This window comes from Sphaeramia orbicularis, chromosome 12, assembly GCF_902148855.1.
Source record: "Sphaeramia orbicularis chromosome 12, fSphaOr1.1, whole genome shotgun sequence".
Classification (NCBI taxonomy): Eukaryota; Metazoa; Chordata; class Actinopteri; order Kurtiformes; family Apogonidae; genus Sphaeramia; species Sphaeramia orbicularis.
The window spans coordinates 25405722-25421950 of record NC_043968.1 but is presented as its reverse complement, the minus strand read 5'-3'; the positions used below and the strand labels follow the sequence as shown (position 1 = coordinate 25421950).

General features: G+C 37.5%; 1 protein-coding gene across 4 annotated transcripts; it reads left to right on the top strand.

Moving 5' to 3' along the window:
• Positions 1-316: 316 nt before the first annotated feature.
• Positions 317-13740, top strand: fbxo18 (F-box DNA helicase 1). Of its 4 annotated transcripts, none has more exons than XM_030149019.1 (22): positions 317-448; positions 609-715; positions 1087-1254; positions 1367-1980; positions 2067-2203; positions 2395-2542; positions 2693-2874; positions 2959-3033; positions 3388-3479; positions 3860-4028; positions 4156-4375; positions 4472-4559; positions 4650-4739; positions 4825-4961; positions 5126-5222; positions 5368-5534; positions 5712-5808; positions 5896-6087; positions 6168-6293; positions 7375-7481; positions 11934-12068; positions 12172-13740. In XM_030149019.1, exons 2-22 carry the CDS (start codon positions 685-687, stop codon positions 12331-12333), a joined length of 3234 nt encoding a protein of 1077 aa, XP_030004879.1. In that variant the 5' UTR covers positions 317-448; positions 609-684; the 3' UTR covers positions 12334-13740. The 4 variants fall into 4 exon arrangements, with proteins under 4 accessions (XP_030004879.1, XP_030004882.1, XP_030004881.1 ...); XM_030149020.1 differs by having other exon boundaries at positions 402-420; XM_030149022.1 differs by having other exon boundaries at positions 319-715; positions 1087-1251.
• The last annotated feature ends 2489 nt before the right edge of the window (positions 13741-16229 follow it).

Genomic DNA, 16229 nt, shown 5'->3' with positions numbered 1-16229 from the left:
GTGGAACATTATTTAAAGCTTTTTGATAAATCTGGAAACAAAAAAGCTATAAAAGCCACCAATATTTGTTCTGATTTAGACATTGTATTATAATTGTATAACCCTTCCCTCTGGAAAATTTGCTGTTATTTTCCCTTGTTGTATACATTGACTGTATACTATACCTCGTTGAATAAAGATTTGTCTAAAAAAAAAAAAAAAAGAAAAAAGTTAAGTTACAAACCAGTAACACTAGTTGTGAGCAGGGGGCGCTACAGACATAAGAAGTCACAACTAACCATTTTATAAACCGCCGAAGAAGAAAATCTGACCAATCACGACATCTCTACATGAACATAAACAGTTTCGGAAACTACTGATGCCTTCTCGGTGTGTGCGTTTACAAAATGAGAAAGACTGCATAAATATACATCTACTTTGGTGACTACACCCGGTTTACGCATTTCAGGTATACAGTTCTTCCTCATTTAATAAATATAATATGTTAAAACCAACTAGCGGTAGTCGTTTTCTACTCTGTTTGTATTGGACTTCATGTTTCGGTTCTTTTGTTTTTTTTTTTTTTCCTTTGCACTAAACTAAAACCACGATGTGATTCTTTTTCAAAGGTTTGACTCATGCAAATCAAACTCCAGTCTTCTAAATTTAAAAGCTACTTAGTTTGGCCAGTAAAACGCGAATGCCATGGCCTCGAAGATGGAGGTTGCTGTTAAAGGTAAGTTGCTGTTCTTCCAGACCATTGTATTGGGTGGATTCAACACCTTAGGTAGTGAATATCGTGTCCCACAACAGGTTTTTTCCCCTGTATCAAAAGTTGTGTCTTGATATACAAAATAATCTCAAAGTTAAACGATATTTGTAGCATGTCTAAACTTTAATCAGACTCTACCAATGGTACATGATTTGTTGCTTGTAGTGTGTTTACTTGAGAGTTTACTCAAGAGTGATAAAACTAGGATGTCTAATTGTTTCAGTATGGAGAATTATGTGTATGCCATTGTCTAAAAATTGCTGCAGTATGGTTGACTTTGTGTCCAGTTAAATATAGAATGGTATGCTAACATGATATATGTGTGGTTTTTCCAGGGAAGGCCAAAAGGAGGCACCTGAATGCAGAGGAATGCGATGAACTGGGACGACATCCAGATGGAACTGGTGCCCTCACACAGCCCCACACTGTAAACTCGAGACAGCGTAACAGGGACCCTAATCGTGGGCTTTATCCCAAAACTCCAACCAAGCGACAGAAATGTGGTAATCTACAGTGAACACCCTGCTATCATTCTTTATCGTTTCAGATAATATGACAGATGCTTTGCTCTTTCACTTTTAACCATTGTTTTTAAAATACTTTGTGTATCTTCAGCATCGGCCTCAGGAAGTCCTGCTGGGGGTCAGAAAGCCATCAATGACTTCTTCAGTGTGACAAAAGTCATCAGTTCTAGTCCAAATAAATCCTCCCAGCCCTGTTCATCCACACATATGAATGGAGTCAGAGGAGAGTTATTTCCCAAAGCAGACCCTGAGAGAGAAAATGATGATGATGAGGAGGATGATGATGCCAGTTTGTTAGCTGCTGTGTTGGTGACTGAGTCTAAGGCAAAGGAGGAAATGGAAGTGACTGATGACACTAGTCTGTTACCTACACAAAGTGTTTTAGAGACCAAAGAAATGGTGGAGGAGATGGACTATCTGGAGGGAATAACATCAGAGATGTTTGACGATGATGACGATTTTCTTCAGTGTAGCAATGCAAAGGGACCCCAGGAACATATTGATGAAGAGGAGGTGGAAGCACTCCTTGATGCTCACTATGGACTTCTGGGCAGTGGCAGAGACTTGCTTCAGCCCCAGGGTTGTATTGACGATCTACCGGAAGAGGTGCTGAGACACGTCCTATGTTTTGTCCCTGCACAAGACCTTTACCGCAATGTCAGTCTGGTGTGTCATCGCTGGCGGAACATAGTTGAGGACACAAAGGTTAAACAAACTTCAGTGTCATTATGAGATTCATTAGGTTTCATTATGAAAAGTTCTCACACGTATTTGATGCTTCTCATGTGCAGTTTGTTCCTAACAAGAAACGGTACTACCGGTACACAGTGAGAGAGAAGAACACTATGGCGGACATCTTCTCCATCCTGAAGAGTAATGGCATAAATGATCGAGCATCAAACCAAAACAGCATACGAAATCTAGTTACGTAAGTCTGCATTTCCTTTCTAGTTAATATATTTCCAACACTACACATACAAATGAAAACTAAAAAGCAGAATGATAGGGAAAGCAACTCTCGACAGGGCCTTGGAAAAAATGATGAAATGCTATTATGTAGTATGACCAGTGCTGACTCAGTTTTGTAATCCTAATTTTATTTATTTATTTTTTTTTTAGTTTAATGGCACACTATAAGGTTGGTGAACGGGTGAGACCAGAAGATGTTCTGGAGTGTGTAAAGAAACACCGTCTTTTCCCTCAGGCTGAGGCTTCCATCAGATTACGAATCCCCAACATTCAGAAGAGCATTAACCTTGGCATTGAGGTCTGACACAATTATTGTTTTTTAATCACTAGAAAACGAATTTATGATTTAACACTTTAAATACTATTAGGATTTCCTGGCCATTATACATGTGCATTGTATTGTATAAATTGAACCTAATTAAAATTTTGGATTTTGTCTGATGTCCAGGGTCCCAACCCGTATGCAGCCATGGCTGTGATCCTGATCCTCAATGAGACCGTTGATGACGTGCAGTCCTTGGTGTCTCTGCTTACAGTCTGCATGTCATACACAGCTATCACAGAGTACCTTTGCTACATGGCTACGATGCTGCTCGCTTTAAAGAGGAGCAACATACGAATTAGTAACAGGTACCACCCACAAATATATATTTAAATTCACATTTTAGTTTTTGGCAGTCTATGAACAATTCCTCTTTTCTTGTGCTTCTCCAGGGTGCATTACAACATCTACTATGTACTTCACTTGATGGAAAATGGTCCTTTTTCAGTCACTGTTGATCAGAGCAGGTGAGGCCCTGGACTTTAACGATAAAGTGTATGACAAAACTTGCCCTCTTTGCACTCTGCTTTGTTAATCTTTCAAAGTATATTAACAAGAGTGGGTCTTCTGTCTTTTACTTCCCATTATTGCAGGAAAAGGTAAGTTTACGGAGTAGTTAAGAATATCTGAATGCTTCTCACAAATGACATTGAACAAACACTCTTACTAAAATAGAATGAAAATTCTGATTGAATTCTTGATTAAATAAAGATGAATTTAACTTGTTTAAATTCTAGGCCAGTCAAGACAGCTAAGTGGATATAACTGAATTGGTGTAGAGATATCTACAAGGCATTGTTGTGCATGTGTGTTTCTTCTAGGCAACCACAGATTCAACTCACACATGAACAGCAGCAGATCCTTAGCCATGACATCCACAAAGACCATGTTGTCAAGATCATGGCTTTTGCAGGTACAGTAGTAATCAGAGTGTTTATATCTCATCATGGGAATGACCGTTTTAAACACACCAGTATATCTCAAGGCACTGTAAAACATTGTAAAATAACTCAAATACACAGGGGCAATCGTTCATCCTCAAATAAGGAATTTTAAGAAACTGTTAAGTTGAACTGAGTTCACAAGTACTACTTTGTGAAAACTGTTGTGATTTACGTTACATCTTTTTACTTCACAAGATTGCATGTATTCGTGACAGAAGAATGTCTCAGTTTAACTTTGTAGTCAGACTGTAAATTTTGAGTGTCAGTAATTTGTAATTATTGGTGCTACTGTACATGATGTCAGTCTGATGTTCAAATCAGTTCTCAAATGTCACACTGTCTGCAACAGGTACAGGGAAGACAACTACATTGGTGAAGTATGCTGAGCAGCGGCCAGACCTCCGCTTCCTTTATGTTGCCTTCAACAAGTCAGTAGCCACAGAGGCAACGCGACGCTTCCCCAGAAATGTGGCCTGTAAGACTGTCCACTCCTTAGCCTTCAAAGATGTTGGGATTAGGTGAGAACCAAGGGCTTTTTGTAGCACTATAAATGAATATAGTTTTACAGATGTTTTAAACTCATCTTTATCCTTATTTCTACTTTTTTCCTTAACATGATTTGTTATGCATCTCTGATCTTCATAGGTATCACATTGGCAAGAAGCTAACGTCTAATTTGAACGCATTCGTTATCAACTCCGTTCTGCCTAAAGGCCGTGGTGGCTTTTTGAAGTCCAAAATTGTGCTCACAACTCTCAATACTTTTATGGCCTCAGTGGACCCAGCCATCACCACCAGTCACGTCCCCAGCACATACAGAACTAACCGCAACACCAAGGGATACATAGATTCTGATGAAAAAGTGGTATGAACATTTTTGAGTGGTACACTCTAGCTTCTTCCTACATTGTAAGGCCATAAAGTCCTGTTCAAACTTTTTGTCTGTTTGATGAATTCCTAGCTTTTTGCACGTGATACAGAGGTAATCTGGACAAAAATGAAGGATCTCAGAGAGAAGAGACATGAAGCTCACTATATGACTCATGATGGTATGTCAGTAAGAGAAGGGAATTCCTGTTTATTTAATTATTAACAAAAGCATTTTATCAATATTCAGTGGAACTGTTTTATTTTTCCAGGTTACCTGAAGTTATGGCAACTCCAAAAGCCATGTCTTTCCAATCAGTATGATGCCATTTTTATTGATGAGGCCCAGGACTGTACTCCAGGTAAAGATGTATGCTTGTGGTACAGTTGTACATGACTTGTTAAAAAATGTAATAGGTAGATGACGCCTCTCTCTCTCACCTCCAGTTGTACTGGATATTCTCCTGTCCCAGAGATGTGGGAAAATCCTTGTTGGAGATCCTCATCAACAGATCTACACATTTAAAGGAGCTGTTAATGCCTTGCAGGATGTTGATCACACACACATCTTCTACCTGACACAGGTTAATACTAGCAAACCAAAATAAATAACAAATGTATTTATGACTGTATCCAAATTGTAGACTCACAATTATGATATATATTCCTTTCCCTCTGTCTCTGTTTGAGGGTGAATATTAATTATTAGAGGGTCAGTCTGAATAATTCTAATAATGTCTTTGTTCAGAGTTTTAGGTTTGGTGCTGAGATTGCCTATGTGGGTGCTGCCATCCTTAAAGTATGCAAGAAAGTCCAGAAGATTCTTGTAGGAGGAAGGCAGAAGGGTAAAAACATTCACCTTTCAATTATCGCTTTTAATGTTCATGAAAATTACTCATACATTGGTAAATTTCAGCATAATTTATTCATGGAATGGGAAAGAATTTTGGATATTTGTTTATGTGTTTATTTTTACTACTCACTGTACAGGTGGTGTGAGTGACGACACTGCAGTCAGGGTTGCGGAGGCTGTGAGGACTGGTGTGAGTCTTTGCCGTGGGAAGACGGCCATTCTGTCAAGATGCAATTTCACTGTGTTTACAGAAGCTGTCCGCCTGACTGACATCAATCCACAGTGTCGTATACATTTTGTTGGAGTGAGTGGATATAACAGCAATTCCTTATCTGTAATTAACACTTGTATGCAACAACAAGGGCTGGTTCTCATTTAATTAAAGCATTTACAGTATTACTTATAAACTCCCTTAAATGTATAACTTAGCCTTCCAAAGTCTCATACTGGGTAGATGCTTACAGGTCTACTTTCCCTGTAGGGTGTCAGAGGTATTGGCCTAGATAAGATCAACGACATCTGGAAGCTGATGCAAAAGGCACAACCGGGAGCCCAAGGCGCAAATGAACAAGCAATATGTAAGCCTCTTTTACAGGAACATCTTTATCCTGTCATTTATTTTCATAAATTCTGATAAAAACACTGATGTTAAATTCTTGCTTCAGTAGGCATCAGGGATCCCCTGATTCGCTCCTTTGCAAAGAAGATGGGCTTCTGGGGCCTGAAGGCCTACGCTACACAGACTGAGGACCGTGAGCTAGAAGGCAAACTTAGTATAGTTGAAAAATACAGACATCGCATTCCTGCATTGGTGGAACGCTTCACTATGTGCAGTGAAGAAGACTTTCTCAAAGCAGGTACACACATGCAAACTCCAGAAAGTCATATGTAAGACAGTAAGAAACATGAAGACATGAATGTTTGCTTTTCATTACAGACTTCATCCTTGGAACAGTTCACAAGGCCAAAGGAATGGAGTTTGACACTGTGATGGTGACTGATGACTTTGTCAAGGTGCCCTCTTCCTGGCACAATGTGCACCATTTCCCTGACTTCTCATTCGGTATGTTTCTACAAACAGATATTTCTGTTGATTTTTATCTGGACTGTATTTTGCATATAGTGATCTGTATTTTATATTGATTGATATTATCGTGATGGAATTAAGAGTTAAATATCAGCTTTTTAAAGCTTTGTTTCTCATGGTGACTCAAAGGTGTTAATTTGGGAGGAGAAAAAAGTCAAAGTTTTTAAGTCACCGATTATCAGCTTGATCATCAAATGGTTTAAACCTTTTTATGATGTTTTTTTTAATATATATTTTTTAGTTATTTAGGATTAACTAGCACAAATAAAGCCTCGTGAGGAATCTCTGCTTTTATTTTAATTTTAACTGACAACTAATATGACTTGTTAAAGATATATATATATAAAATCTTTTTCTCACCCACCTGTGCGGTGCCTCCTTTACACTCGGGTCCTCTACCAGAGGTCTGGGAGCCTGAGGGTTCTATGCAGGATGTTAGCTGTTCCTAGGATTGTGCTCTTTTGGACAGAGATCTCTGATGTTGTTCCTGGTATCTGCTGTAGCCGTCCTCTCAGCTTGGGGGTCACTGCCCCTAGTGCCCCGATCAATACTGGGGCCACTGCTGCATTCACACCCCACATTTTCTCTATCTCCTCTTTCAGCCCTTGGTATTTCTCAAGCTTCTTGTGTTCTTTCTTTTATATATATATATATATATATATATATATATATATATATATGTATATGTATATGTATATATATATATATATATATATATATATATATATATATATATATGTATATGTATATGTATATATATATATATATATATATGTATATATGTATATGTATATATATATATATATATATATATATATATATATATATATGTATATATGTATATGTATATATATATATATATATATATATATATATATATATATATATGTATATATGTATATGTATATATATATATATATATATATATATATATATATATATATATATATATATATATATGTATATATGTATATATATATATATATATATATGTATATATGTATGTATATATGTATATATATAATTTTTTTTTTTTTTTTTTTTTCTTACTTCCTAGCTCAAGATCCGGAGGATGAGTGGAACCTGCTTTATGTGGCTGTGACTCGTGCCAGGACGTCACTAATAATCACCAGGAATATCCACCGCATCCTCACATTTGATGGAGTAAGAGATAGTACACAGTTCACTACATGCTTTATTCTTAATACTTCTGAAATAATTTTTAGGCTATTTTTTCAGCATTTTCTGTTTTATATGACAGATAGTAGTAATAGATGATAAATGTAGGAGAACAGAGAGGGGATGACACGCATCAATGGGCCGGGGAATTGAATGTGTCCTCTTCAGTATATGCTCTGCCAGATGAGCCATTGGCATGCCCTGTTCTGCAGATCAGTGTATCTCCACACTGGCCATAGAGCATTTCATAGGAAATGCTCAGATTTGTCAGAACATTCATTTGGAGTCAAAGGATGAAGCGATTATTGGTGATCAGGGGTCATTGTTAGGCTACCTCACAAAACATATCTTACTTGTCTTAATGCAAGAATTGACGCAGTACTCCTTGATGCAAAGAGTAAAATTCAGGGTGCGGATCAATCCTCACACTGTAAATTTGTTTTTGTTTGTGCTAAATGTCCAGGGGGAAAATCTGATATCATCAAAGATTTTGTCAAACTTTTGTTAAAAATCTTCTTTGTCAAATGTAAATAATATTTCAAAGAAAATACATGACAGAAAAAAAGTGAAATGAAGCTACAAGAATATATCCTCATTCAAAACAGCCCTGTAACGCAGAACTGGATGAGAGCAGACTTTTTATCAACTAGCCCAGAAACGAGATAACACATTTTGCCTTGCATTGGGGTTAATGAGCTAGTGAACGAGCCCAGAAACGCAATAACGCATTTTGTGTTGTGTTGGGCTTAATGATTTAAGGAGTGAGCACAGAAACGAGTCTCTGGAAGGTATATCTAGTGACTCTATGTCGTCTTGTCGAACGTATGTGTGTCCTGATTTCATGTAGGTTACTTCTCAACAATGCCTCAGTTGCAGTCCTCCATGAAGCTTTCTCATGTAACTTCCAGGGTGTTATGACACAGAAGTATTATGTTACCATGGTCCCTAACTTCATATCTCTGCACTTCATTATTAAGATCACTGTTTTGGTATCTAACTACACACATCTTTGTACAACTGAAATCTGGTGTCAAGATGGAGTGAATGAATAAACTCATGCGCATGGAGCTGAAGGGAGTAAAGGTGTTTATTAACATAAAAACAAATATGAGAAAGGAAACACAAAACCTGGGGTTGAAACCTCAGAGTCCACAGGGAGACAGGATCAGGATGGTGAGAGTCTGAGTTTTGGCTATGAGGTGAAATGGGATGAAAGTGCAAGAGAGTCTATGGAGGTTTGAAGCATGACCTGGCACCGCACTGGAGCATGGGTGCCCCTTCTGTGGGCCCCTGATGAAGATCTGCTTCAGGTGAGGTGCCAGCACGTGCTGATGAGTCTGAGGGAGGGGTCAGCGGTGACGCAGGAACGCTCTGTGACGCCTGGAGGGTCAGTGATGTTTGGAGATGAAACAGCAGGTTTTGTCTGGTATATGAAATTGACTGATGATGGCTTTGCTGGAGCGGAAGTTTGACTGAAAACTAACATCTTGAAATAAACAGAACAAGATGTTTTGTTTCATGGGAGGCTTTAATTTAGGGAGAAAGTCTTCATGTTTTCAGTGATAAATGTGCTTCCCACAGTGAAAGCACAAAGAAACATAAATACATTCCACAACAGAAATGTTTAATTCATCCTGTATTTAGATGCAAGTCTGTTGAAAAGCACAGACTTTCTTTCTGCCAAATCTTGTTGCTTCAGTGCGTCACGTCTATTATTGGCCTTATGTCATGTGAACCAAGCTGCTCTTCTGTGACTTTTCTTTTTAATATGTGATATTTATTGACCAGATGCAGTGGATCAAATCAGTGAGATCTGATGGTTAAATGTATAGGTGTCCATATCAGTGTTGGGGCTGGTCTTGATGCTGTAGTGCTTTTATCTTATGCACAGTAAAACACAATAACTGGATGTGTTTCCTGTCCTTCCAATATCCACAAATGCTCGGATGAAAACCAGATAGTGAAACTAACAGAACACTGTCTGTAGAGAGGAAAAAAATCAGTGTGGAGGGCCTATGTCCAGATCCATGTCAAACAGATGTTACAGTCAAAGCTTTGTGATCATAAACCTTTGTGAGATCTAGAGGAATACTACAAAGGAAAGACGCATGTTCAGCAGTTCATTCCTTTGACACAGTGAGCTTCAGTCTGAGGTTTAAACGGCCAATACTAATACTGTCAGTTCAGTCAAAATGACTTCAGTGTCAGTAAAATCAGAAAATCATTGAAAGGGTCATATTTTACTAAACCCACTTTTATTAGTCTTTAGTTCATTTATTTGTGTATTTGGACCCTAATTGTTCATAAAGTTTGAATTTGAACTCTCCAGGTGCTGCAAAGCTATCCTTATATTCATTTGGACAAAAATCAAGCACATTTCTACAACCCGTTTTAATTCCTGCTTAATTTGTTACGTTTATAACTAGTTCCATCATGACATTTGCACAGATAAGGTCAAGACTTCCCACAAACATTTCTCCGAGTACGACATAATTGTTTGTCAGCAGCAGCAGTTGTAGTCCATACTGAAAATATGTCCAAACTTTCAGGCTGATTGTCTAAAATGTTCAGGTGTTGGTGGTATTAATGAACACAGGTGGCTGAACAGGACAGAATAGCACGGTCAGTAACCTGGAGGGGATGGGGCAGGAAGTGGCTAATATGCATTTAAAGGGCCAGCGCTCAAAACGACCTTTCAGGTGTCATTACTCAGAAATAGGGTTGAAGATGGACCTGTGGGGTTGAATTGATGAAGAATTCAGACCCAAGCATAGCATTTACAGTTTATGTAGACCACAGGGAAATGTTTTAAAATGCGTAATTCCAATTTAAAAAAAAGCAAAATATCAGTCCTTTAAAGAAGTTTGTCAAATTAACAGGGTCCAATGAGTTTTCCATATTATGTTCCTTAGTAGATCCCATCTCAAAATAAAAAGCTTTTTTAGAGATTAAAGAGTTCTGTCAACTAAATGCTAGAGTCTTTAATGACAAGGAGGTACAGGAAGTGTTGGTTGTGTTAACAGCATACATTTGTTAAATACTGGATCGTCATACACCATTTTGTCCATGTTTAAGTCTGGTGCAAGAAAAATTACATTGTCCAGATATTCACTCAGTCAGTATACATACTAAGTATGATAAAGAAAGGTGTATTTTCACGTACACAAAGATGGAACCATGGTAAAATGAATACCCTGATCACCTTAAGTGGGAACTATAATTGATGCACTGTGAACTACAGATGACCTTAGTGCCTTGGCTGTAGGCTGTAAAAGGCCTCCGTACATGTGAGGCCAGCCTCACAGGCTACACATAATAAGTTCAGGGGAAACATTCCATTGTAGCAGCCATTTAACCAGTCTGCACTTTGCCAGTGTACAGTTCTTTGTCACTCAGACTAACTTTTTTTCATCTGTATCCTCAAAATAAAAGGAGCATATAGATTGTATGTACTGTCTGACAGAGGAACAACACTGAAGCTGCATCTTCACATCTACTCTCTGTATAAAACTCTAATTTGCACTCTGTACATATTACAATATAAATCCTCACTGTAAATAATATCCATAATACATATATTTTAATAGACCGGATCTCTGTACACATCTACCCAGTTATTCATATTTATCTTATACTATTCTCAACCCATTGTTGTCCTTGTCTCTAGTTGAATGTTTGTTTATATTAGGTCTGTGTTTAAGTGGGTTTATGTTGAAATTGTACATTGTGAGGTAAGAAAAACCAGCGCCAAATTCGTCGTATGTGTTCACGTACATGGCCAATAAAGCTGATTCTGAAAAGCCTAAAGTTGTGTGGTCTTCAAGCACATCTATCAACAGCCTTGTCTGATTCCTCATGGGAAAATGTGCAGCTGTGTGGCTATTTAGATGTGGTTTAGATAACATAAGTGTTTAAATACACATTTTGGATCCTGGAGTATACTTGCATTATTGTTGGTTTCAGATGGATTGTACTAGATTACACTGGTAAACTTTGTTATTGCTTGCTTTTCTTAAAATACAATTCCAGTGTGTGTTCTTTAAATGTCCAGGATGTAAGACATAGTGGGCATTGAGGATTAATAATTCATGGCACATTAAGTTTTATGAGTTCCATTCCCAGATGAACCAGAGCCTGTGTGGAGTTTGCATGTTCTCCCTGTGCCATTTAGATTTCACTATCGGATGTGGGCTTGGTAAAAGTTTCCTGTCAGTGCCCTTGACCAAGGTACCTCCATAGAACTCATCTAAACTAAACAGCCCGGAACAGTCACACCAAACACTGACCTTTCAGGTTTTTTTGGGTCTAGCTGCTTGGTGCCCACTTTGTGTACAGATTATAATAAAAATGCATGCTAACAGCCTGAGTTTAAAATGACCATACAGAAATCGACTAACTAAACTGTCTGTCTTGTCTCCCACTATCCACTTACTTCAGGATTACTTCCTGAAATCTGAGATGCCCAGCTCCCTGCTGAAGTCTAATGATCCTCTCCCATGCCGTGTTGGGAATTGTCCAAACTGCATCACACCAGGCTCATCTTTCATCATGTGCAAGAGAAGGATGGAATATGTAAGAACACAACAAACCACACTTATGAAAAGAAAAACAATCATACAAGATGCTGCTTGCAGAGGTTTTAGTTTTTAATTGACACTGCTGTGTTTTTGTCCAGACTGATGGTGCGTCTTCAGAGGGCCCCCTGTGTGAAAGATGTGTGTGGACACGAATTGGCCCAACTGCCTTCCTCATGACTGATGATGTGCTTTCAATGGCAGAAATACCAGAAATGTTCAACCCACCAGGTCCCCACATCATGCTCCTTGCTCTCTTCTGACAAGACCATGAGTAAACATGTGATGAGTGTGAGGTTACACAGCAGTTTTTATTTTTCAAATCATTTTAAATTCATGTTTACACTGGTAACCTTTTTCAAAGGATAAGTGGTCAGGAACAACTCACTGCTCAGTGGGGTGAATTGTTTTTTTTTTTTTTTTTTTAAATCATTTTTATGTGCTAGATAAAGGGATGGGGGTGTTTGGTGGTGTTATTTCCAGCTCAGATGTTGTGAATGCATAACTGAGAGCTCAACAAGAGCTCTGTGTTGATAATGACATTGTTTGACTTTAATAGAGTGCTTTTATTGCCTGTTTAAAAAATATCTGTAAAAGACCACTAATAAAAAAGACCATTCAAATAATGTCATATTGATAGTAAAAGGTCATTTTAAGTTTGTAGCTGTTTGTGTTATATACAGTCTCTCAAAGTGTGTCTATGCTTACCACCCATTTATGACAGCTGTGGGATTTGGTGGGTGGTGGACACTGCCAAACATCTGTTAACAATCACACTCAGCCTTTCAGAAACACTTGAGTACTAAAAAGGAAATAAAATAGAACAGAAATACCCAGATATTTACGCACCCGAGAGGAAGTTCATTTGTCCTTCAGTTCAGGAGAAGAGAGAAAATGAAGGAAACATTAAAAAACACCTCAAGTCACCACAACTACTTATAAACATTGAATTAAGACCAGTGTGCTTAATGCAAAAAACCAACACCTATGGTGGATGTGACCTGAAATGACTTCTGATAAAGATCACAGAATTAACATCGGTCTGGCCTTGTTGCTTAGAAAATGTTTTGCTTGTTCCTCAAACAGCTGCGTACAGATGGAGCTTGCAAAGTCGGAAATGCAGGCTGTAGGAAAAATACAACATCTGTTCAGACAATGAATACATTCATAATAGTGTTACCGTTAAAGACCTAGTTTTTATCAATAGCCTTGTTACTTTTGTAACAGCAGGCAGTGTCTATCTTACATTTTAACACAGGTCTCTAAATTAGTGGTGCAGGCTATCGTTAAGAACCACTAGACTATGTTGTCAAGTTTTTACATGTCTGACAGAAACTGAAGCACACAAAATATTGACAAAAGAGGATACTTGTACAATTTTATTTATCATTGTCATAACTGTTGCAATTCTACAGACGCACAGAACTGAATCCCTTCACATGTAAAAGGTTAATGTAAAATATACTGTGTATAGGAGTGTTGTTACTAACAGTAATGACTGCAGTGGTATACAGTTCACAGTAAAATGTCCTCAAAGATTAAAAAAACAAACAAACCCAACAACGATTAGGGGAAGTGATGTGTACTGTGAATGGTTCATCTTTCCTGAGAACTGGCTTTTTCTTAGAATATCTGACCCAAGAGTGGTTTTATAAATTCTCTTCACAACATTGTAAAGAGCCAAAGAATGTGCTGCACTGGATGAGTTACTCAGTATGACACAGGATGTAACCCATCCGATCTGTCACTTCCACTGTATCAGACTCTACAACACGTAAGTCGATGACAGACAGGCTGAACACTTGTACTGGACAACTACTAAGTATATTTCAGACTATTTTTAAATAAGCCAATTACTTATTTTCCTTTTAATGTAGTTATACTTCGAAGTTTAGGACTTGATTGACTTGCACTTTCCTGAAGGGATCAATCAAGTTGATCTCTAGTCTGAATTTAAAACTTTCCATATTTTTCTATTTACCTGAGTAACATTAGGTTCAGTTGCTCATTGTGGTAAAACCCCTGCATCTACCTGAATGTCTAATAATATACAGACAATAATGAATGAATGAATGAATAATGATGAGCTGCTCCGGTGGTTCTTTGCTAAGGGGAATGTTAAATGTCATGAAAATGTTTCAGATGGTCAAGACGGTCTTTAACACTGTACAGCAAAAAAACAACAAAAAAAAACATCTGCTTGTGGAGGAAAACGCCTGGTCCTGACTAAATCACACATGCCAAATCTCAAATCAGAATTTCTCCAGCATGTGAAGATTTGAGAAAAGAAAAAACTAAATCTCCAACTTTGTGCCTTTTTTATTTCATTCACAATTTGTAGGTAATAGATGCTAAACTGGTCAAATTTGCTTATGGACATGAAGATCAAGGTCAGTGAAGAATAAACCTAATAACCCATGTTTGAGTTGAAGCTCTTTTGGAACCAGTCTTCACTTTTGTACTCAGTATCTTGTGCTGATCTTTGGTTGTATATTTGCTTCACCTGTTCATGAAGATTCTTCAGTTCTCCAACTAATCTGAGAGAGGCTTCTGCAGGGATATAATACACAGATATTGGAGATATATTGGATTGTATGTTTGCTGCTACTTGATGATAGCAGAGGATAGCAGATGAGAAATTTAGCTAATATTCACCAAGGTCTGAGGCCAGAGATAGACCGATAGAACTGGTGTTGACTCTGAGGATGCCCTTCACTAAGATATTTTAATTCAGTGTAAAAGAGGACAACCTTGTTGACAAAATCAGATGTCGCTTTCATTAGTTGGGAAACTTGGGAAATTTATGAACTCTGACAATATGAACTGGTACCTGCTACATAAAAAGGCATGAAACCACCAACACCACCCAGACAGACTAAATATTCCAAACACAGGTGCAATTGGTTGTCACTAGGGATGTAACTATTATCGGTATAACGACACACTGCGGTAAAATTGCAGATGGTTAGTATTACCGTTTAAATTCTAATTATCATGATAACCGTGTTTGATTACCGCACTTTTAGGGGAAAAAATGCCTATGTAAAGCTATGCTTTTATGTTAAATATTTGAGTATAGTTTTAATTCATTACAATTTTGATTGTATATACCTAATATTTGGAACCAATACTCACTTTTAAAGTCTTTGAAAAGGTTCATTAAGCATCTGTGTGTTATTTATGCAATAAAGTATATACATTTTTAAAATTAGATTTTACTCATATTTTTTTTTTGTGTCCTGGAATTTTATGTTGATATCGTAGGTTAAAGTGAAAAAAATAATAGGTAGATTATAGATGAAGTTGTGCTGAAAAAAAAAAGATACCAAACATGGGTATAGTAAACATTTCTGTATATAGTATATAAAGGCAAAATCAAAAGGACTGAAAAACGACCAAAATAGGCTCAGACCACTAAGGGTTAATATTTGAATGTTTCTGACAACAGAAAGTAGATTGTGCCGATTATTTTATTTGTTTGTTTGTTTTTCAAAATACAACTTGGTTAAATTATTTCAGTGTGTGTATAAGTACTTTTTGAACATTTTGAGCAAAATTTCAACAGTACCGCAATAATAATGATATCCGTGATAATTTTGGTCACAATAACCGTGATATGAAATTTTCATATCATTACATCCCTAGTTGTCACATTCATTCATTCATTTTCCAAAAAGCTTAATCCTTGAGTGGGTCATGGTGATACTGGAGCCTATCCCAGCTACCACTGTGCGAAGGCAGGGTACACCATGAATATGCCACCAGTTCATGGCAGAATTGATGTATAGAGATGAACAACTACTCACCTGAACAGTCACACCGACAGGCGATTTAAACTGACCAGTTAACCTACAGTATTAAGTGCATGTATTTGGGCAGTGGGAGGAAGCTGGAGAACCCAGAGAGAACCCTCGCTGACATGGGGAGAACATGCAAACTACACACAGAAAGGTACTTCTGCACTTTGAACTTACAGAACTAAAGCACTGATGTGATATGTTGCTAATGGCTATATATTGTCTTTTGTAAAACTCAAAACATGCTGGAGAAATTGTGATTTCAATGCCTCAATGAACCAGATACCAAGACACAAAGTGTACAACAAAATGTTTGTTTAGCAAATATGTTCCCAACCCACAAACCCTGACATCAGAAGGAC